The sequence below is a fragment of the Doryrhamphus excisus genome, linkage group LG9 (genome assembly GCF_037039965.1).
Source record: "Doryrhamphus excisus strain RoL-2023G ecotype Guam linkage group LG9, RoL_Dexc_Guam_v1.1, whole genome shotgun sequence".
Classification (NCBI taxonomy): domain Eukaryota; kingdom Metazoa; phylum Chordata; class Actinopteri; order Syngnathiformes; family Syngnathidae; genus Doryrhamphus; species Doryrhamphus excisus.
Window position 1 is genome coordinate 20366966 of NC_136365.1, and position 22367 is coordinate 20389332.

Consider the following 22367-nt stretch of genomic DNA (forward strand, 5'->3'; position numbering starts at 1 on the left):
TTGTACGTTTTTAAGTGACTAACCTCTGAACAGGGAGGAGAATAAAAGACAACCACTTAAAACTCGGCCATAAGGACACATTTTGTCCACACTCACAGTTACATAATATCTAAATGAAGCGAAGAAGAAGCGTAAAAAAAAGTAGGCCTTGTTGCTGTCGGGGGAGGGGCGGGCTGTCCTGCGCAGTGATATTGGCGCAGGAGCGGAGGGTGATGAGACCCCGCGACTCCCTGACGCCAGGCCGCATCACGCTACGCGCGGAGTGGAGCTCACTACAGGGATACCATCCTGCCGCCGCCGCGCAAGACTCACAAGGTAATGCTTATATTGTTTTTTAAAAAAATAAACACCTTGTATTTTAACTTTATTGTATCCACTTTCAAATTTTATGCACATGTTTTACTGTTTTTCTTGATTGTTTGTGCTGTTTTTGAAGCAAAGTAGAGCCATTCGGCTCCCCGGTAGACTTTTCCCTCTTTTTCTTCCACTTTGAGGCACATTTCCTCTCTTTTAAGTCAACATAGTGACATTTTTACTCACTGACAACAATATTAAGGCGTTTTCATTGTCTATAAAGTCATTTGATTCCTACCTGGTGCAGCTGTAATGCTTCCAGATGCAACAAGATGCATGTAAACACTGCAAGCCAAACGTGGCTTATGACAGTTGGACTTATTAACATGCTAGTCTTGACAAATAGCTAATTATCTTATTATTATGTGCAATTGCTGCTTCTTTATTACTTTTTTTCCTTCACATATTGAAATGCTATCAACTTTATCAGCATAGAAAGGCTCTTCTGCGCTTGAACGACTGTTGCGAATTTTAAATTTCACTTATTTGTCGTGTTGTTTTCAGTCGCTCGCTTATTTTTACACTTGAATGAAAGTTAAGATTGACTTTTAGTTTTACATTATGTCAGAACTTGTTTTCTCATTCGAATTAGAAATGAATTTCGTTCACATTCGAATGACAGTTAAGAACATTAACTCATTGAACATTAGTTTATGTTATGTAGGATTAACTGCAGTTAACTTATGACTGTTTTATGTTATTTTAGCAACGGAGGCTCGATTATTCTCTATACTTGTTACCTTTCAGATTTATGTTTTTATTTACAAAGGTTGACTTATTTTTACAAGTGTACAACAGTATAAAAGGTTGACATTTTCTTTATCTTTTTTTTTGGAGTGGTTAACTTATTTTTTTGCTTGAATGAAAGTTAAGATGGTTGACATTTTATCTTTTTTTATGCAGTGGTTAACTTATTTTTTGCTTGAATGAAAGTTCAGATGGTTGACTTTTAGTCTTTTATTATTTTAAAACTCTTTTTTTTTACATTTGAATGACAGTTAAGAATGTTAACATTAGTTTATGTTGTAGGATTAACTGCAGTTAACTTGCAGTTATGAAGGTTAACTATACTATGTTATTTTAGCAATGGAGGCTCAATTGTTCCCTACACTTGTTACCTTTCAGATGTATGTTTTTATTTACAGAGGTTGACTTATTTCTACAACTGTACTACAGTATAAAAGGTCGACATTTTGTTTATCTTTTTTTTTACAGTGGTTAACTTATTTTTGCGCTTGAACGACTGTTGCGAATGTCGTGTTGTTTTCAGTCGCTCGCTTATTTTTACACTTGAATGAAAGTTAAGATGGTTGACTTTTAGTTTTATATTATTTCAGACCTTTTTTCATGCACTCGAATGACAGTTAAGAATGCTAACATTGGTTTATGTTGTAGGATTAACTGCAGTTAACTTATTGCTGTTATGAAGGTTAACTGTTCTGTTATTTTTTCCGCTTGAATGACAGTTCAGAAGGTTGACTTTTAGTTTTATATTATTTCAGACCTTTTTTTCATGCACTCGAATGACAGTTAAGAATGCTAACATTGGTTTATGTTGTAGGATTAACTGCAGTTAACTTATTGCTGTTATGAAGGTTAACTGTTCTGTTATTTTTTCCGCTTGAATGACAGTTCAGAAGGTTGACTTTTAGTTTTATATTATTTCAGACCTTTTTTTCATGCACTCGAATGACAGTTAAGAATGCTAACATTGGTTTATGTTGTAGGATTAACTGCAGTTAACTTATTGCTGTTATGAAGGTTAACTGTTCTGTTATTTTTTCCGCTTGAATGACAGTTCAGAAGGTTGACTTTTAGTTTTATATTATTTCAGACCTTTTTTTCATGCACTCGAATGACAGTTAAGAATGCTAACATTGGTTTATGTTGTAGGATTAACTGCAGTTAACTTATTGCTGTTATGAAGGTTAACTGTTCTGTTATTTTTTCCGCTTGAATGACAGTTCAGAAGGTTGACTTTTAGTTTTATATTATTTCAGACCTTTTTTTCATGCACTCGAATGACAGTTAAGAATGCTAACATTGGTTTATGTTGTAGGATTAACTGCAGTTAACTTATTGCTGTTATGAAGGTTAACTGTTCTGTTATTTTTTCCGCTTGAATGACAGTTCAGAAGGTTGACTTTTAGTTTTATATTATTTCAGACCTTTTTTTCATGCACTCGAATGACAGTTAAGAATGCTAACATTGGTTTATGTTGTAGGATTAACTGCAGTTAACTTATTGCTGTTATGAAGGTTAACTGTTCTGTTATTTTTTCCGCTTGAATGACAGTTCAGAAGGTTGACTTTTAGTTTTATATTATTTCAGACCTTTTTTTCATGCACTCGAATGACAGTTAAGAATGCTAACATTGGTTTATGTTGTAGGATTAACTGCAGTTAACTTATTGCTGTTATGTTAACTTATAACTGTTCTGTTATTTTTTCCGCTTGAATGACAGTTCAGAAGTTTGACTTTTAATTTAGATTTTTTTTTTATTTTTATTTTTGGAGTATCATGAATAATAACACATATGACATATTTTAGCTCATCATATGTCGATGTCACTAAACGAATAACCGGTGACTGTCATAGCATGCTAAATCTTCCATGCTGTATTATCCTCCCACCGAGCCTCTTTGAGGCATCCCGATGTGTGTGTCAGTCAATGAGTGTGTCAGCATCATCGATGACATATCACATTACCGTCAATGGTGACCTTTACTTGTGCTATTGTCCTCCGTCGCCGTTTCGCTTTACTATACTCTTCAAAGCGAAGCATTGGTTCCACGTTAAGGACTCCAATCAAAAGTGTAAATATAGGTTAGCGGCATTCCTGCACGCAGTCACAACACGGGCCCAGACGACAACATCGGCTGCTGCCATATGTCTAGGTGTCCCTCCTAACGGGACGCTAACCCTACAACATGGAGTGCCGTGCATGGTTGAGATAGCTGTTTTGTTGGACTTTAGCCGGGGTCAAGGGTCAGGGCTAAGGTCCCGTCCACACGGGAACACTGTTGAGATTTTTTGTTTTGTACTGGATTACTATCAATGACCCAAACAGCTGTGGGTTAGTTCGGTAATCGATTAACCGTCGATTAATTGATTAATTGTTGCAGTTGTAATCATTTCTACAGCACAAACCAAAGCATCGGTTATGCAGGATTTATGTGTGAAAGGGGCGTGTCATTCAAGCTCACTGTGGAATTAAAGTCCACGGCTCGGACGAAATGTTAGCACCGCCAGGCTAGCAGTTAGCAAGCTTGTTTACATATTTCGTAAAAAAAAAAAAACGTAAACCAAGCTGCACGGCGGTCAAGTGGTTAGCGCGCAGACCTCACAGCTAGGAGACCAGGGTTCAATTCCACCCTCAGCCATCTCTGTGTGGAGTTTGCATGTTCTCCCACATTCCAAAAACATGCTAGGTTAATTGGCGACTCCAAATTGTCCATAGGTATGAATGTGAGTGTGAATGGTTGTTTGTCTATATGTGCCCTGTGATTGGCTGGCCACCAGTCCAGGCCTTCCAGATGCTCATATTACCCAATATAGTAGGTATAATAAGAGGAAATAGCATATATAAGATATAAACAAGACATAATATTAGCATTGGGAGAGTTCCTTGTTGTTTTTTTTTAACTTCCTGTTCTGTACCATACTTCCTGTTGTTTCATCAGTGTAACATTACTGACACCTATTGACTAGAAACATAAAAAAAACCAACATTCATTCATTCATTTTTTACCACTTATCCTCATGAGGGTCACAGGGGTGCTGGAGCCGAGAGGCGGTTACACTCTGGACTGGTGGCCAGCCAATCGCAGGGCACATATAGACAAACAACCATTCACACTCACATTCATACCTATGGACAATTTGGAGTGGCTAATTAACCTAGCATGTTTTTGGAATGTGGGAGGAAACCGGAGTACCCGGAGAAAACCCACGCATGCACGGGGAGAATATGCAAATTTCACACAGAGATAGCCGAGGTCGGAATTGAACCCAAGTCTTCTAGCTGTGAGGTCTGCGCGCTAACCACTCGACCACCGTGCAACAAAAACATACATTTGTAAAATTGTTATTTTGGTGTTATTTTATGTACTTTGACATAGTATTTTAATATAAAATAATATTATGATTCTGATGATTGATTTAGAAGATGTATAGATGCCATTTTGGGTCAACTTAAAACGTTTCATGATGTGACGCCGTGGTTTGTGAGAAGACTATTTGCATGCTATGGCAGCTCTGTGTGAAAAATAGCTGGGAGATTTCAAATTCCAGCTTCTAGCCGGAGCAAATTTGAGCGGCTTATTTGTTTTTTTTGTTATATTTGGCTTTTTTTTTCATATTAGTTTATCATTTTTAGTTTGATACAACTAACGCCGATAAGGAATCATCATCTGAATAATTTCATAATTTCTATTAGCCTATTGTGTGGGCTCTGCTCTTTGTCATCCATTGGAAAGCAGATAGTGGGGGAGTCTTCCCACTCTTAAAAACACCCACTGAGTCTCAGATCTGTGGCATTACTGTCACTCTCACTTTCCTCCCCACTCGCTCTGCGTTAAAACCTTTCTGCCGCCATCACTCTCCCTTCCTGCGCTTCTCTGTTTATAGCCAGTGACCCCATTGAACAGGGACCGGGGAGTGGAGGGGGGGTTAATGGAGGCCCCCGTGCAGGACCCAACTGATAAATAATGTAGCTTCTTTATAATGCTCCGTCCACCCCCCCCCCCTCCCTCGGGGGAGGCTGCAGAGCATCATTAGTGCCTCCTCATCCTGCACAAGCCGGGCCTAAATTGATTAACAGACACTGGAGCGGTGCAAAGCGATCCGTGGGGCTCGTGCGGCGGCTAACATCTCACGCCGGGGCGGGTCGAAACCCACCGTTTCAGCCGCGCTCATTAGCCGCAGTCTCTGACCATCATGGCGGGATAAAGAGGCAATATGGGATGCAGAGAACTTGGTGCTTGGTTAGCAACTGTTTTACGAGACTGCCGGGTAAATGCGGCGGCGTGTTTTGTGCTTTTTATAAGGAAGGCCGCAGCCACCGTCGGCATCTGTAGCGTTTTACTGTGTGCCGCAGCAACACGAGGCTGTGGTGTTCATTAGCACTTTGTTAATTGTTGTGGTTGGAGTTTGAAGTGGTTTACGCTGGTTTGTAATGCACACATATTGAGAGATGTTTCTAATATTGTGGTTAGCTAATACAGTAGGGCGCCCGAATAGCATTAAAAGCCCTGAAAATTTGTGGATTTTTGTTGAGAAAAATTAATTTTTTTTTAATTAAAAAAAATAAATATTTTAAATTACTTTTTCACCCCCTGAAAATAGTTTTTTTTTCTCAGTCGGCAATAATTTATATGGTAATGGTAATTGTTTTATTTCATTTGAACATGCATCAGATTACAATTGAATGCATCCCATAATCAGTTCCCAGTTCCACATGTCCAAAAGGAGTAGGAAGAAGCAAAGCTTATTAAATCCTACCCCTCCATCTGGTACTTTTACAATCACTAACTGTTCCATTTGTTCACTTCCTGCTTTCCATAATCCAGTTGACTTTTACAATCAGTAACTGTTACATTTGTTCACTTCCTGCTTTCCTAATATAATTAAAGTTTTTTAATTTAATTTTAGCCCTGTGATTGGCTGGCGACCAGTCCAGGGTGTACCCCGCCTCTCGCCCGAAGACAGCTGGGATAGGCTCCAGCACCCTCCGCGACCCTCGTGAGGAAAAGCGGTAGAAAATGAATGAATGAATGAATTTGAACATGCATCAGATTACAATTGAATGCATCCCATAATCAGTTCACAGTTCCACATGTCCAAAAGGAGTAGGAAGAAGCAAAGCTTATTAAATCCTACCCCTCCCATCTGGTACTTTTACAATCACTAACTGTTACATTTGTTCACTTCCTGCTTTCCATAATACAGTTTACTTTTACAATCAGTAACTGTTACATTTGTTCACTTCCTGCTTTCCTAATATAATTAAAGTTTTTTAATTTAATTTTAGCCCTGTGATTGGCTGGCCACCAGTCCAGGGTGTACCCCGCCTCTCGCCCGAAGACAGCTGGGATAGGCTCCAGCACCCCTGCGACCCTCGTGAGGAAAAGCGGTAGAAAATGAATGAATGAATGAATTTGAACATGCATCAGATTACAATTGAATGCATCCCATAATCAGTTCACAGTTCCACATGTCCAAAAGGAGTAGGAAGAAGCAAAGCTTATTAAATCCTACCCCTCCATCTGGTACTTTTACAATCACTAACTGTTACATTTGTTCACTTCCTGCTTTCCATAATCCAGTTGACTTTTACAATCAGTAACTGTTACATTTGTTCACTTCCTGCTTTCCTAATATAATTTAAGTTTTTTAATTTAATTTTAGCCCTGTGATTGGCTGGCGACCAGTCCAGGGTGTACCCCGCCTCTCGCCGGAAGACAGCTGGGATAGGCTCCAGCACCCCCGCGACCCTCGTGAGGAAAAGCGGTAGAAAATGAATGAATGAATGAGAACATGCATCAGATTACAATTGAATACATCCCATAATCAGTTCACAGTTCCACATGTCCAAAAGGAGTAGGAAGAAGCAAAGCTTATTAAATCCTACCCCTCCCATCTGGTACTTTTACAATCAGTAACTGTTACATTTGTTCACTTCCTGCTTTCCATAATCCAGTTGACTTTTACAATCAGTAACTGTTACATTTGTTCACTTCCTGCTTTCCTAATATAATTAAAGTTTTTTAATTTAATTTTAGCCCTGTGATTGGCTGGCGACCAGTCCAGGGTGTACCCCGCCTCTCGCCCGAAGACAGCTGGGATAGGCTCCAGCACCCCCGCGACCCTCGTGAGGCAAAGCGGTAGAAAATGAATGAATGAATTTGAACATGCATCAGATTACAATTGAATGCATCCCATAATCAGTTCACAGTTCCACATGTCCAAAAGGAGTAAGAAGAAGCAAAGCTTATTAAATCCTACCCCTCCCATCTGGTACTTTTACAATCACTAACTGTTACATTTGTTCACTTCCTGCTTTCCATAATCCAGTTTACTTTTACAATCAGTACCTGTTACATTTGTTCACTTCCTGCTTTCCTAATATAATTAAAGTTTTTTAATTTAATTTTAGCCCTGTGATCGGCTGGCCACCAGTCCAGGGTGTACCCCGCCTCTCGCCCGAAGACAGCTGGGATAGGCTCCAGCACCCCCGCGACCCTCGTGAGGCAAAGCGGTAGAAAATGAATGAATGAATGAATTTGAACATGCATCAGATTACAATTGAATGCATCCCATAATCAGTTCACAGTTCCACATGTCCAAAAGGAGTAGGAAGAAGCAAAGCTTATTAAATCCTACCCCTCCCATCTGGTACTTTTACAATCAGTAACTGTTACATTTGTTCACTTCCTGCTTTCCATAATACAGTTTACTTTTACAATCAGTAACTGTTACATTTGTTCACTTCCTGCTTTCCTAATATAATTTAAGTTTTTTAATTTAATTTTAGCCCTGTGATTGGCTGGCCACCAGTCCAGGGTGTACCCCGCCTCTCGCCGGAAGACAGCTGGGATAGGCTCCAGCACCCCCGCGACCCTCGTGAGGAAAAGCGGTAGAAAATGAATGAATGAATGAATTTGAACATGCATCAGATTACAATTGAGTGCATCCCATAATCAGTTCACAGTTCCACATGTCCAAAAGGAGTAGGAAGAAGCAAAGCTTATTAAATCCTACCCCTCCCATCTGGTACTTTTACACTCAGTAACTGTTACATTTGTTCACTTCCTGCTTTCCATAATACAGTTTACTTTTACAATCAGTAACTGTTACATTTGTTAACTTCCTGCTTTCCTAATATAATTTAAGTTTTTTAATTTAATTTTAATTGTTTGTGAAATGGGGTGGCACGGCGGTCTAGTGGTTAGCGCGCAGACCTCACAGCTAGGAGACCAGGGTTCAATTCCACCCTCGGCCATCTCTGTGTGGAGTTTGCATGTTCTCCCCGTGCATGCGTGGGTTTTTTCCGGGTACTCCGGTTTCCTCCCACATTCCAAAAACATGCTAGGCTAATTAGCAACTCCAAATTGTCCATAGGTATGAATGTGAGTGTGAATGGTTGTTTGTCTATATGTGCCCTGTGATTGGCTGGCTACCAGTCCAGGGTGTACCCCGCCTCTCGCCCGAAGACAGCTGGGATAGGCTCCAGCAACCCCCGCGACCCTCATGAGGAAAAGCGGTAGAAAATGAATGAATGAATGTTTGTGAAATGAGTAAAAATATTTGTGAAATGGATAAAAATGTTTGTGAAATGCATGAAAATGTGTTTTTCTTTGGAAAACAAAGACATTTGCAAATGTGATCCCAAACTTTTGAGCGGTAGTTTATGTATGTACACTGAACTACGTAAAGCCTTTTTGAGTCATGGCGTCAGATTCAAACAAAACACAGCCAATAGAGTTCACATATGGGCAATATCATTGACCCGTTTCTGGCAATTCAGTATCCTTGCAGTGAATTAATATCACCGGTGTGCCAACTGGTGATGTATCTTGCTATTCTATTGGCCCCGCCCTTGACTCTCTTACATAGGGAGGAGTATTTCTCATTTTGAATTTGGCGACAAAATGCGCTGATATTTTATGAACGACTCTTTCATGTAGTGTCCATCTGAAGCAGTACGCAATAGAAATACACAAAGAAAGAATACACAAAGCGTATGTGTCAGAAGAATGATAGCGCAAATGACACAATCCGGGTGTGGTTTGTGTGTCATGTTTTATCTTTTGTGCGTCACGGTTCAAAAGTAGAAGTCATTTTTTCACCGTAAATGCAGTTTTAGCGTGTACTGTAGTTCTCTTGGTATGTCGCCTTCCTAAGTGGTTGGTTGCCTGCTTTTTTTTTGTTTTTTGTTTTTTTTCATATAAAAATGCCACCGCATTCCATTCCTGCTGTCACACAGCCGTGCCAACCAATCAGTTACTAGCTCAGCCTTTTTGGGTACTGCATCACTGTGGTTGGTATGGGCGACAAAATGTGCTAGGGTAAGCATCACTTCCAAAAAATGAAAAAAAAATTTCAGATGAGAAGATTCCACAAAAAGTGCTGCTTAAACATTTGGAACACACTTTTAAATGTCCCCTGCTGTCTTTTTCACTGCAGCTGGCGGCCATACTCCAGGGACAATTCCACTATAATACGCCCCCCCCCATCCTCGGGCAGTGAGTAACATGCAAGTACAGGCTGACTCGAACGCCCCCGATATGGCTGTGAGCCGAGCGTTATCTGTTGAGGCATTCAAAATATAAATAAGGACTTTTTTCCTTCTGGTCTATTTATAGAAACAGACAAGAATGTTTTGTGTGGCCTAAACAGGAATTTGGTACAAAAGTATTTTGAATGTTCCAGCTAAACGCACCTGCACACCTAAAACGGGTCTAAAGTGGGCATCATTGAAGGGGTACAATATGTGTCGTTTTTTTTAAGGGGGTGTTTTGGCCTTTCGGAAAAAGAATAATGATAATATCTGATTGTAATATAATTCAATAATTTCCACAATTATTCCACAATAATTTCCACGCTTTTTTTTTCTTTCAATATTTCAACTTTCTTCTTAAATAATGTGATGTGCTATATATATATATATATATATATATATATATATATATATATTTCACTACATTGACACTTACTATGGTACCCATTATGACATTGGGTGGTCATATCACCTCGTACTTCGGTACGTGACAAAAAAATAAAATTATAATTAAATTACATTAAAAAAATAAAATAAAATAAAAAATATATAAATTAATAAAATAAAATAAAAAATATATAAATTAATAAAATAAAAAAAAATTATAATAAAACAAATTATATTAGGAAAACAGGAAGTGAACAAATGATGGAGGGGTAGGATTTAATAAGCTTTGCTTCTTAACAAGTTGAACTACATTGACAAGGATACAAGGATGAAGAGTCTTGAACCAGTCATGATGTGCTATATATATCACTATATTGACACTTACTATGGTACAAATAATGTCATTGTATGGTCATATCACCTTGTACTTCGGTATGGGACAAAAAATAAAAATAAACATATATTTTTTAAAATTTTTAATTTTTTAAATTTCTTAAATTTTTTAAATCTTTTATAATTTTTTTTAAATAAATATAAAAAAATCAATTTAAAAAACAAATAAAAATAAAAAACTTAAATTATATTAGGAAAGCAGGAAGTGAACAAATATAACAGTTACTGATTGTAAAAGTCAACTGTATTATGGAAAGCAGGAAGTGAACAAATGTAACAGTTACTGATTGTAAAAGTACCAGATGGATGGGTAGGATTTAATAAGCTTTGCTTCTTCCTACTCCTTTTGGACATGTGGAACTGTGAACTGATTATGGGATGCATTCAATTGTAATCTGATGCATGTTCAAATGAAATAAAACCATTACCATAAATAACTTGACACAGCCTCACAGAAATGAGACATACAAATGTGATGGAGACAATGTATTCAAAAAAAAAAAAAAACACACCGATAAAAGTCAGGGACGGGGTACGTTTTGGAAACCCCCTTCAAACTCCCCCATCCTGCACCTGTGGAAAAAAACCTGCACAAGTCAGCAAAACAGGAACGATGCTGTTGTTGTGATGGTGATGACAGACATGAAGACACAACTACGCCATCTGTTTCCTGTTGCTCCGCTACGGCAGATGTGCGATACTATAACCACACACTCCCCTTTTTTTCCTGTGCGAGTTTGAACGTCATGACTGTGTCGGATCAGTCCAGGACCCCAGGAGGCCAAACTAAGTATAGATGATATAGTATAGATATCGTAATGTTCCTGTCAGGGTGCTCGGTTTTTAGTAAGTGACCAATACACCGTAAAAAAAAGCACCTGTCCGAAGCGGTCTATATGTGTGCTATCCGACTAAGATAGAAATCGAAATTTAATCCCATAATCTGAAGAGCGGGCCAAGAATAACTTAGCGAGCATTCTTAATGATGTATTTATTTCCTGCTGGTGGGAAATACAATATACTGCAGGCTTTACAGTCAGTGATGAGGCACTTAGTAGCCCACGCTCGCATCCTGGTTTTCAGTTCTGGTGTCTGCCCCCTTTTTTGCCTTCATAAAAAACATAAAAAGACGACAAGGAGCATCACGCTGACTTTTGTTTTAAATGCTCATACAGTATGTATATGTGACAGTGAATGGCTCCCACGGGAGCTAACTGAGTGGACAGATTTATCCATGTACTTCCTTTTTATTGTCCTGCCGTGGGCCGACTGTTTGCTGGTAGGCATTGTTGAAGCATCGTAGAACTTTTTCACCGAAGATCTACTTCCTCTGATAACGCAATGGCCTCCTTTTTGAAACGTCATTAAATGGCAGGAGACGCCTATAAAATATAAAATAACATGAAGTTACCATATTTACAATTCTTTCATTCATTTTCTATCGTTTATTCTCACGAGGGTCGCAGGGGTGCTGGAGCCTATCCCAGCTGTCTTCGTGCAAGAGGACTGGTGGCCAGCCAATCACAGGGCACATATAGACAAACAACCATTCACACTCACATTCATACCTATGGACAATTTGGAGTTGCTAATTAACCTAGCACGTTTCTGGAATGTGGGAGGAAACCGGAGTAGCATCGTTGTTTAGGCATTTTGTCTAAAAATGCACTCACCCGTCTGTTTTCTTTTTTCTTCTTTTCTATCCCCTCCTGCTCCGGTTCTGACCACTCCAAATTTGCAAAACAACAAAACATCATTCATTCATTTTCTACAGCTTTTCTTCACAAGGGTCGCAGGGGTTGCTGGAGCCTATCCCAGCTGTCTTCGGGCAAGAGGCGGGGTACACCCTGGACTGGTGGCCAGCCAATCACAGGGCACATATAGACAAACAACTATTCACACTCACATTCATACCTATGGACAATTTGGAGTCGCTAATTAACCTAGCATGTTTTTTTTATATGGGAGGAAACCGGTGTCGCATCGTTGTGGCATCGTTGTTTAGACATTTTGACTAAAAATGCATTCCCCCTCTGTTTTCTTTTTTCTTCTTTTCTATCCCCTCCTGCTCCGGTCTGACCACTCCAAATTTCCAAAACATCATTCATTCATTCATTTTCTACCACTTATCCTCACAAGGGTTGTGGGGGTGCTGGAGCCTATCCCAGCTGTCTGGGTACACCCTGGACTGGTGGCCAGCCAATCACAGGGCACATATAGACAAACAACCATTCACACTCACATTCATACCTATGGACAATTTGGAGTCGCTAATTAACCTAGCATGTTTTTGGAATGAGGAGAACATGCTAACTCCCCACAGAGATGGCCAAGAGTGGAATTGAACTCCGGTCTCTTAGCTGTGAGGTCTGCGCGCTAACCACTCGACCGCCGTGCAGAATATCTCTTTATTCATTAATTCATTCATTTTCTTCCGCTTATCCTCACGAGGGTCGCGTGGGGTGCTGGAGCCTATCCCAGCTGTCCCAGCTGTGCAAGAGGCGGGGTACACCCTGGATTGGTGGCCAGCCAATCACAGGGCACATATAGACAAACAACCATTCACACTCACATTCATACCTATGGACAATTTGGAGTCGCTAATTAACCTAGCATGTTTTTGGAATGTGGGAGGAAACCGGAGTACCCGGAGAAAACCCACGCATGCACAGGGAGAACATGCAAACCGAGGGTGGAATTGAACTCCGGTCTCCTAGCTGTGAGGTCTGCGTGCTAACCACTTGTTCTATTCGGCTTCTTCTATTTCTCATTTTTGTCTTGCAGAAAATCATCGGTTTCGGATATCCTCAAAGACCTCAACAGCGACCCTTCTCTAAAACTGGACCTCCATCTGCCGCCCCACCCTTCTTTTGGCCCAGCGGAGAAGGAGAGCGGGAGGGCTGCCCCGTCCATCATGAACGTCACCTCGCTCTTCTCCTTCACCAGCCCGGCCGTCAAGCGTCTGCTGGGCTGGAAGCAGGGCGACGAGGAGGAGAAGTGGGCCGAGAAGGCCGTGGACGCCCTGGTGAAGAAACTGAAGAAGAAGAAGGGCGCCATGGAGGAGCTGGAAAGGGCGCTCAGCTGCCCCGGTCAGCCCAGCAGCTGCGTCACCATCCCCCGCTCGCTGGACGGCCGGCTGCAGGTGTCGCACAGGAAGGGCCTGCCGCATGTCATCTACTGCCGCGTGTGGCGCTGGCCCGACCTGCAGTCTCACCACGAGCTCAAGGCGCTCGAGTGCTGCGAGTACCCGTTTGGTTCCAAGCAGAAGGATGTGTGCATCAACCCTTACCACTACAAACGTGTGGACAGCCCAGGTCAGTGTTTTGTCACACAGAATTTCCACACACCGGCAACCATCCTCTCAAGGGGCAATACAATAGTACTTCATCTTGGATGTACTTTAGAGTAGTCAGTGTACAGCTTGATTTATAATCCACTGAATATGTCAACATATAAATATTTTATTTAGGACTGCGTGGTGGTCGAGTGGTTAGCGCGCAGACCTCACAGCTCGGAGACCAGGGTTCAATTCCACCCTCGGCAATCTCTGTGTGGAGTTTGCATGTTCTCCCCGTGCATGCGTGGGTTTTCTCCGGGTATTCCGGTTTCCTCCCACATTCCAAAAAAAACATGCTAGGTTAATTAGCGACTCCAAATTGTCCATAGGTATGAATGTGAGTGTGAATGGTTGTTTGTCTATATGTGTCCTGTGATTGGCTGGCCACCAGTCCGGGGTGTACCCCGCCTCTGGGGTAGGCTCCAGCACCCCCGCGACCCTCGTGAGGATAAGCGGTAAAAAATGACTGCCGACCAGTCCAGGGTGCATCCCACCTTCTGCCCAATTTCAGCTGGGGTAGGCTCCAGCACCCCGCGACCCTCGTGAGAATAAGCAGTAGAGAATTAATGAATGAATTAATGACTTGACGACCAGTCCAGGGTGCACCCCACCTCTCGGGCAAAGTCAGCTGGGATAGGCTCCAGCACCCCGGCGACATTCCAAAAACATGCTAGGTTAATTAGCGACTCCAAATTGTCCATAGGTATGAATGTGAGTGTGAATGGTTGCTTGTCTATATGTGCCCTGTGATTGGCTGGCCACCAGTCCGGGGTGTACCCCGCCTCTGGGGTAGGCTCCAGCACCCCCGCGACCCTCGTGAGGATAAGCGGTAAAAAATGACTGCCGACCAGTCCAGGGTGCATCCCACCTTCTGCCCAAAGTCAGCTGGGGTAGGCTCCAGCACCCCCGTGACCCTCGTGAGAATAAGCGGTTGTGAATGAATGAATGAATGAATGAATGACTGGCGACCAGTCCAGGGTGTACCCCGCCTCTCGCCCAAAGACAGCTGGGATAGGCTCCAGCACCCCTGCGACATTCCAAAAACATGCTAGGTTAATCGGCGACTCCAAATTGTCCATAGGTATGAATGTGAGTGTGAATGGTTGTTTGTCTATATGTGCCCTGTGATTGGCTTGCCACCAGTCCAGGGTGTTTCCCGCCTCTCGCCCAAAGACAGCTGGGATAGGCTCCAGCACTCCCCGCGACCCTTGTGAGGATAAGCGGTAGAAAATGAATGAATGAATGTTGGAAATCTGTGGAAATTCATATATGAAGTGCCGGCAGCACTCGTGCATCCCCAGGCCATTACACTACCACCACCATGTTTGAATGTAGGCTATCCAGCCTTTACCAGCCTTTGAGTCACTAATGTTTTCATTGATTTTCAGTGGATACGCTGTACAGTGACTACTCTAAATTCTATTCACTGTAATACATGTTGTATCGATACAGTATAATAAAAATTCTCACTGAAATGTGAAAGAATACGTGTGACAAAAGTGAGGATACACACCCTACGCCTGCACACGGTTTCATTTTTTTGGGGGAGGCTGGTTGGACAGGAAGCCCGCCACCCACATACAATAGGAGGAAAGAGCGGCTGCCTGCCTTGCACACTTTTTTTGTTTTAGCAGCCGTAGGGCGGTAGGAGGGGGATAAAAGCGAAGGCTGGAGGTGATTCAACCCTACAGCACCTGTCTGTCTACACTACCCCTTCCCACACACACACACACACACACACACTTCCTGTCAATCTCCCGGCACTATTCCACCAAGAACCTCAGCTGTCAGCCCTTTAAATAAAAACCACAGTGAGCCTGCATCGCAGATGTCTATTATATCAGCAGAGGCTTTATTTATCTGCCATCGACTATTTATAGACACAAGCTATCTTCACCGTTTCTATGCGCTGCACCTGAATAGGCCTCACATAAGTTTACCTCGCTGGTGACGAATTCCTCAAGAGCGGCTGGCCTCCAAATGTCCTTTCAGTGCAGAAATCTGAGAGTGAGAGACAAATACAGCTGGAAGACGCCGACAGAGGAGAGGCTGACTCTTCAAAAAAGAGATTCTCAGGAAGCAGATAAAATTACCAAAATATTTGAAAACACTTATATGCTAGGACTACGTTAAAAAGCCATAGCATTTCAGTATGTGGAATCAAACTATGGAATGGATTGAGTAAGGAAATCAAACAATGCACAACGATGAGCCAATTCAAGAAACAATACAAGCAGTTGATGTTTGCTAAATACAAGGATGAAGAGTCTTGAACCAGTCATGATGTGCTATATATATCACTATATTGACACTTACTATGGTACCCATTATGGCATTGGATGCTCATATCACCGAGTACTTAGGTATGTGGCAAAAAAAATAAAATTAAATAAATAAATAAAACTAAAAAAAAACAAAATTAATCAAATAAAAGTAAAAAAATAAATAAAATTATATTAGGAAAGCAGGAAGTGAACAAATGTAACAGTTACTGATTGTAAAAGTACCAGATGGAGGGGTAGGATTTAATAAGCTTTGCTTCTTCCTACTCCTTTTAGACATGTGGAACTGTGAACTAATTATGGGATGCATTCGATTGTAATCTGATGCATGTTCAAATGAAATAAAACCATTACCATTACCATATTAGCCAGAACACAATAAAACTAGTATGTGACCCAAAATAAATAAATAAATATTAAAAAGAAATACTAAATGAATTAAAAAAATCTAATTTTTAATAAAAATAAATAAAAATAAAAAATATTAAATTATATTAGGAAAGCAGGAAGTGAACAAATGTAAGTTACTGATTGTAAAAGTACCAGATTGTATGAGCCACAATACAATAAAACTAGCATGTGGCCCAAAATAAATAAGTAAATAAATAAATAAAAATATATAAATATATAAAAATATGAAAAATAAATACTAAATAAATACATACATATATATAATTTTTAATAAAAAAATGAAAAAAATATTAAATTATATTAGGAAAGCAGGAAGTGAACAAATGTAACAGTTACTGATTGTAAAAGTACCAGATGGAGGGGTAGGATTTAATAAGCTTTGCTTCTTCCTACTCCTTTCGGACATGTGGAACTGTGAACTGATTATGGGATGCACTCAATTGTAATCTGATGCATGTTCAAATGAAATAAAACCATTACCATGACCATTATTGCATACCATTTTGATGCAAATCTCTGAATGTTATTGTAGTTTATTAAAGACTCATGGACATCATTATTGATGCATAAACACTCTCATATCTGTCAGTATAGTTTCCTTGAAAAGACAAAACAAACGAAGGATATGACCTTGGCTGACTTACTGATGACTCAGTGCACTCTTCACACCCTGACATGAAACAGATGAGTTCATGTACCAACAGAAATACAGATAATCCGATTGTTAGTCACTTCCTCTTTCAACAAACATCTGTCTTTGTTCTCAGTGCTGCCCCCCGTGTTGGTACCGAGGAACAGCGAGTTCAACGCCAAGCACACCATGCTGCCCCGCTTCCGCAACCCTTTACAGCAGAACGAGCCGCACATGCCTCAGAACGCCACATTCCCAGAGTCCTTTGCGCCGGGCAACCCCGTGCAATTCCCACATTCACCGGGAAACAGTTTCCCGAGCTCGCCGGGCGGCGGCAGCAACGCCACTTTCCCCAATTCACCCTCCAGCTCCGACCCCGGCAGCCCTTTCCAGATGCCAGGTGAATTCCAGAGGTTTCTTGCGTCTTCCTCTACATGTCAGCTGACTTTTTATGTTTTTTTTTTTAGAGACGCCCCCGCCTGCGTACATGCCCCCAGAGGAACCGATGACTCAGGACTGCCCCCAGCCGATGGACACCAACCTCTTGGTGCCGACTTTGCCTCTTGATACGAACAACCGGGCAGGTAACACCACGTTCTTACCCTCTCATCTTTATGAACCTCTACCTGGTGTCCAGGTTGAAGAGTTTCATTCAAGTGTCGTTGTAAAAGTGCGTATATCTGAGCGTTTATGGTTTTTTTAAGAGGCCCATAAAAGGCTGGTTCCTGACGTCACCTCTGCTCGTGGTAACGAGGTTTTAACAATAAGATTCACTAATAATTCACTACAATAATTAGCGCAATTTTGAACCGACCTGCTGTCATTGGGAAAGCATGCTGAAGATACGATACAATCAAGCCCAGGAGAACCACCGAGAATCACCTGATGCTTCTAACACACGGTGGAGATGATCTCATATCATGGTGACATGGAAACTCAGAATTTTCCTCTCATTTTGTGTGGAAGTGGTAACTTTTTGTCTTTGTTGTCCTTCTTCCCCACCCCATTTGAAACACTTTTAGTGTAAGTACAAGTATGAGGCCCATAAAAGGCCGGTTCCTGACGTCACCTCTTGTGGTAACAAGGTTCTAGCAATAAGATTCACTCTGCGGTACAATAATTAGCGCAATTTTGAACCGACCTGCTGTCATTGGGAAAGCATGCTGAAGATATGATTGACCAAGAGTCACCTGATCTCATGTCATGGTGACATGGTTTCAGTTGTAGTTGTCCTTCTGGAATGTTCTCAAATCGCCACTCAGAATTTTCCCCTCATTTTTTGTGGAAGTGGTAACTTTTTGTCTTGGTTGTCCTTCTTCCCCACCCCATTTGAAACACTTTTAGTGTAAGTACAAGTATAGAATGAATTGAAGATGCTAACTACTGCTAAGTACTGCACGGCGGTCAAGTGGTTAGCGCGCAAACTTCACAGCGAGGAGACCAGGGTTCAATTCCACCCTCGGCCATCTTTGTGTGGAGTTTGCAAAGCGGTAGAAAATGAATGAATGAATGAATGAACTACTGTAGTTAGCTCAGTAGCTTGCTACGCTAGCAATGGCCATCTATTATGTCCCTGTGTGATCCCATAGCCTGTGCAACGTGGTGTAAACAAAGAATAATAGGATTGTAAAGGTGACTAGGGTGGCTCTAATAATGTTAAAACACATATTTAGAAAGTCAAAAACAGGTTTTATATGCTCAAACTACAAAAAATTTTTGCTAAAATGCTAAGTGAGGTTCCACTCGTGTACAATACAATAATCCATAAAATCAAAGCTCAAATTGAGCTCTCCTTTGGTTGTGAGAGCATGTTCAGCTCGAACCCTGTGACCTCTCCAATGTGTTTCCTGTGCAGATGTGCAGCCCGTGGCCTACGAGGAGCCCAAGCACTGGTGCTCAATTGTTTACTACGAGCTCAACAACCGCGTCGGCGGGGCCTTCCAGGCGTCCTCCACCAGCGTGCTCGTAGACGGCTTCACCGACCCCTCCAACAACCGCAACCGCTTCTGCCTCGGTCTACTCTCCAATGTCAACCGCAATTCCACCATCGAGAACACCCGGCGGCACATCGGCAAAGGTAAACTTTGACGAATGACTCCAAGTCAATTTGTATTTTACGACAATGAAGACTAATTTAATTTAATTTAATTTAATTTAATTTAATTTAATTTAATTTAATTTAATTTAATTTAATTTAATTTAATTTAATTTAATTTAATTTAATTTAATTTTAAATTTCGCACTGTGGTTTACTTTACTTTACTTTACTTTCACACTGCGGTGCACTTTATGTTACTTTACTGCACTTTACTTTACTGCACTTTACTTTACTTTAATTTACTTTACTTTAATTTACTTTAATTTCAACTTTTAATTTAATTTAATCTTTACTTTACTTTACTTTCGCACTGTGGTTTACTTTACTTTACTTTACTTTACTTTACTTTACTTTACTTTACTTTACTTTACTTTACTTTACTTTACTTTACTTTACTTTACTTTACTTTACTTTACTTTACTTTACTTTACTTTACGCACTGTGGTTTACTTTACGTTATTTTACTTTATTTTACTTTACTTTACTTTCACACTGCGGTGCACTTTACTTTACTGCACTTTACTTTACTTTACTGCACTTTACTGCACTTTACTTTACTTTAATTTACTTTAATTTCAACTTTTAATTTAATCTTTACTTTACTTTACTTTCGCACTGTGGTTTACTTTACTTTACTTTACTTTACTTTACTTTACTTTACTTTACTTTACTTTACTTTACTTTACTTTACTTTACTTTACTTTACTTTACTTTACTTTACTTTACTTTACTTTACTTTCACACTGCGGTGCACTTTACTTTACTGCACTTTACTGCACTTTACTGCACTTTACTGCACTTTACTGCACTTTACTGCACTTTACTGCACTTTACTGCACTTTACTTTACTTTAATTTACTTTAATTTCAACTTTTAATTTAATCTTTACTTTACTTTACTTTCGCACTGTGGTTTACTTTACTTTACTTTACTTTACTTTACTTTACTTTACTTTACTTTACTTTACTTTACTTTACTTTACTTTACTTTACTTTACTTTACTTTACTTTACTTTACTTTACTTTACTTTACTTTACTTTCACACTGCGGTGCACTTTACTTTACTGCACTTTACTGCACTTTACTTTACTTTAATTTACTTTAATTTCAACTTTTAATTTAATCTTTACTTTACTTTACTTTCGCACTGTGGTTTACTTTACTTTACTTTACTTTACTTTACTTTACTTTACTTTACTTTACTTTACTTTACTTTACTTTACTTTACTTTACTTTACTTTACTTTACTTTACTTTACTTTACTTTACTTTACTTTACTTTACTTTACTTTACTTTACTTTACTTTACTTTACTTTACTTTCACATTGCGGTGCACTTTACTTTACTGCACTTTACTGCACTTTACTGCACTTTACTGCACTTTACTGCACTTTACTGCACTTTACTGCACTTTACTGCACTTTACTTTACTTCCATACTTTACTGCACTTTACTTTACTTTACTTTCACACTGCGGTGCACTTTACTGTACTTTACTTTACTGCACTTTACTGTACTTTACTTTACTGCACTTAACTTTACTTCCACACTTTACTGCACTTTACTTCCACACTTTACTTCCACACTTTACTTCCACACTTTACTTCCACACTTTACTTCCACACTTTACTTTACTTTTGTTTCCCCACACCGCCAAGGTGTCCATCTGTACTACGTCGGCGGCGAGGTCTACGCCGAGTGCCTGAGCGACAGCAGCATCTTCGTCCAGAGTCGCAACTGCAACTACCACCACGGCTTCCACCCCACCACCGTGTGCAAGATCCCCAGCGGCTGCAGCCTGAAGATCTTCAACAACCAGGAGTTCGCCGAGCTGCTGGCCCAGTCGGTCAACCACGGCTTTGAGGCCGTGTACGAGCTCACCAAGATGTGCACCATCCGCATGAGCTTTGTGAAGGTCGGTACCGCCGTGTATTTCATCTTGTATCCGGGTCAGTACTTTTTTCCAAGAATGTTTATTTCTGTGTCCCTCAGGGCTGGGGAGCCGAGTACCATCGCCAGGATGTGACCAGCACCCCCTGCTGGATCGAGATCCACCTGCATGGACCCCTGCAGTGGCTGGATAAGGTTCTAACTCAAATGGGTTCCCCCCACAACCCAACATCATCTGTCTCCTAGACCGTCCTTGTGGTCAACCACAGCATTTTTAGCCCAAGTAGCAAGACCGGTGGTCCCGAGCGGGTCCCAGACCAGTTTACACCTGATTGCCTCAGTTAGACGACATAACAAGCCGCTGATCTGGGACCTGGTTTGTTTTCTACTTGAAGGACATCTAAGCGGGCACATTTACAGACTGGGAGAGGAGCAAGCAGAGAGAGCGTGACGCAACTGGAAGATACTTGATCTCTGTGACCAACCAAAAATAATCCAACCATCACACTCCTCGATGAGCGCCCGCTGATTTTTGTTCCGTTTATTCTCGATCATGCCTGTATGCAAACTTTCGCTTCCAAGCAGTACTCTTCGGTTTGGGTCTTTTCGGCATCAAGTTCTGTCGATTTGGATAACATAATAACGCTAAAAAAACTCAATAGCCGTACCGTCCGCATGGCTAGTAAGGAACTAGCTATTGTCCGCTACTACTGGCTCGCTTATGCTGCATGCACAAACAACCGTCCCTGTGTATTTGCTTTGTATTTGGTCGATAATGTCGCAGTACCGCCAGAAAACTGTAGGGCATTTAGGAGCTTGCTTTCAAAGCTTGCGACTGCAGCCTGGCAAATCAAAATCCGATCCCCCGATTTTCGTAAACCATCCATGACCAGATTTTGCAAAGCATTTAATCAATCCGATGTTTGGTTAGTGTTACATCATGTTTACCATTCCAAACCACGCCAAACCGAGCTGTACCGAACTGTACCGCTTAGTGGTTTTTAGCATACGTTGTTCAAATCATTTTGCAACATTCCAGGTCACTGGGATTGCAGTCTATTCATGACATGTATGAAAGTTAGTAAAACTCAGTGTATAAAATGTCAATGTCAATCATCATTAAAGAATATAAGAGGAATTTAGGGGAATTTACTCGAGTAAATTGCACGAAATAAGGGGCATTTCCGATGTTTCAAATGTTTAAATACCGCTCATTGTCATTTGTTACGCTTGTGTTTTTAACGATAAAGTTTTTGGTGCAAATAGTGTTTCTAGATGTATTCAATGTTAGAATATGTGCTGT

The 22367-nt window shown here is 40.7% G+C and overlaps 1 protein-coding gene across 1 annotated transcript; it reads left to right on the forward strand.

Moving 5' to 3' along the window:
* Positions 1 to 252: 252 nt before the first annotated feature.
* Positions 253 to 22363, forward strand: smad1 (SMAD family member 1). Its single transcript, XM_058065342.2, has 7 exons — positions 253 to 315; positions 13200 to 13729; positions 17213 to 17476; positions 17544 to 17660; positions 18932 to 19153; positions 20833 to 21089; positions 21167 to 22363. Exons 2-7 carry the CDS (start codon positions 13330 to 13332, stop codon positions 21308 to 21310), a joined length of 1404 nt encoding a protein of 467 aa, XP_057921325.2. The 5' UTR covers positions 253 to 315; positions 13200 to 13329; the 3' UTR covers positions 21311 to 22363.
* Positions 22364 to 22367: the final 4 nt, after the last annotated feature.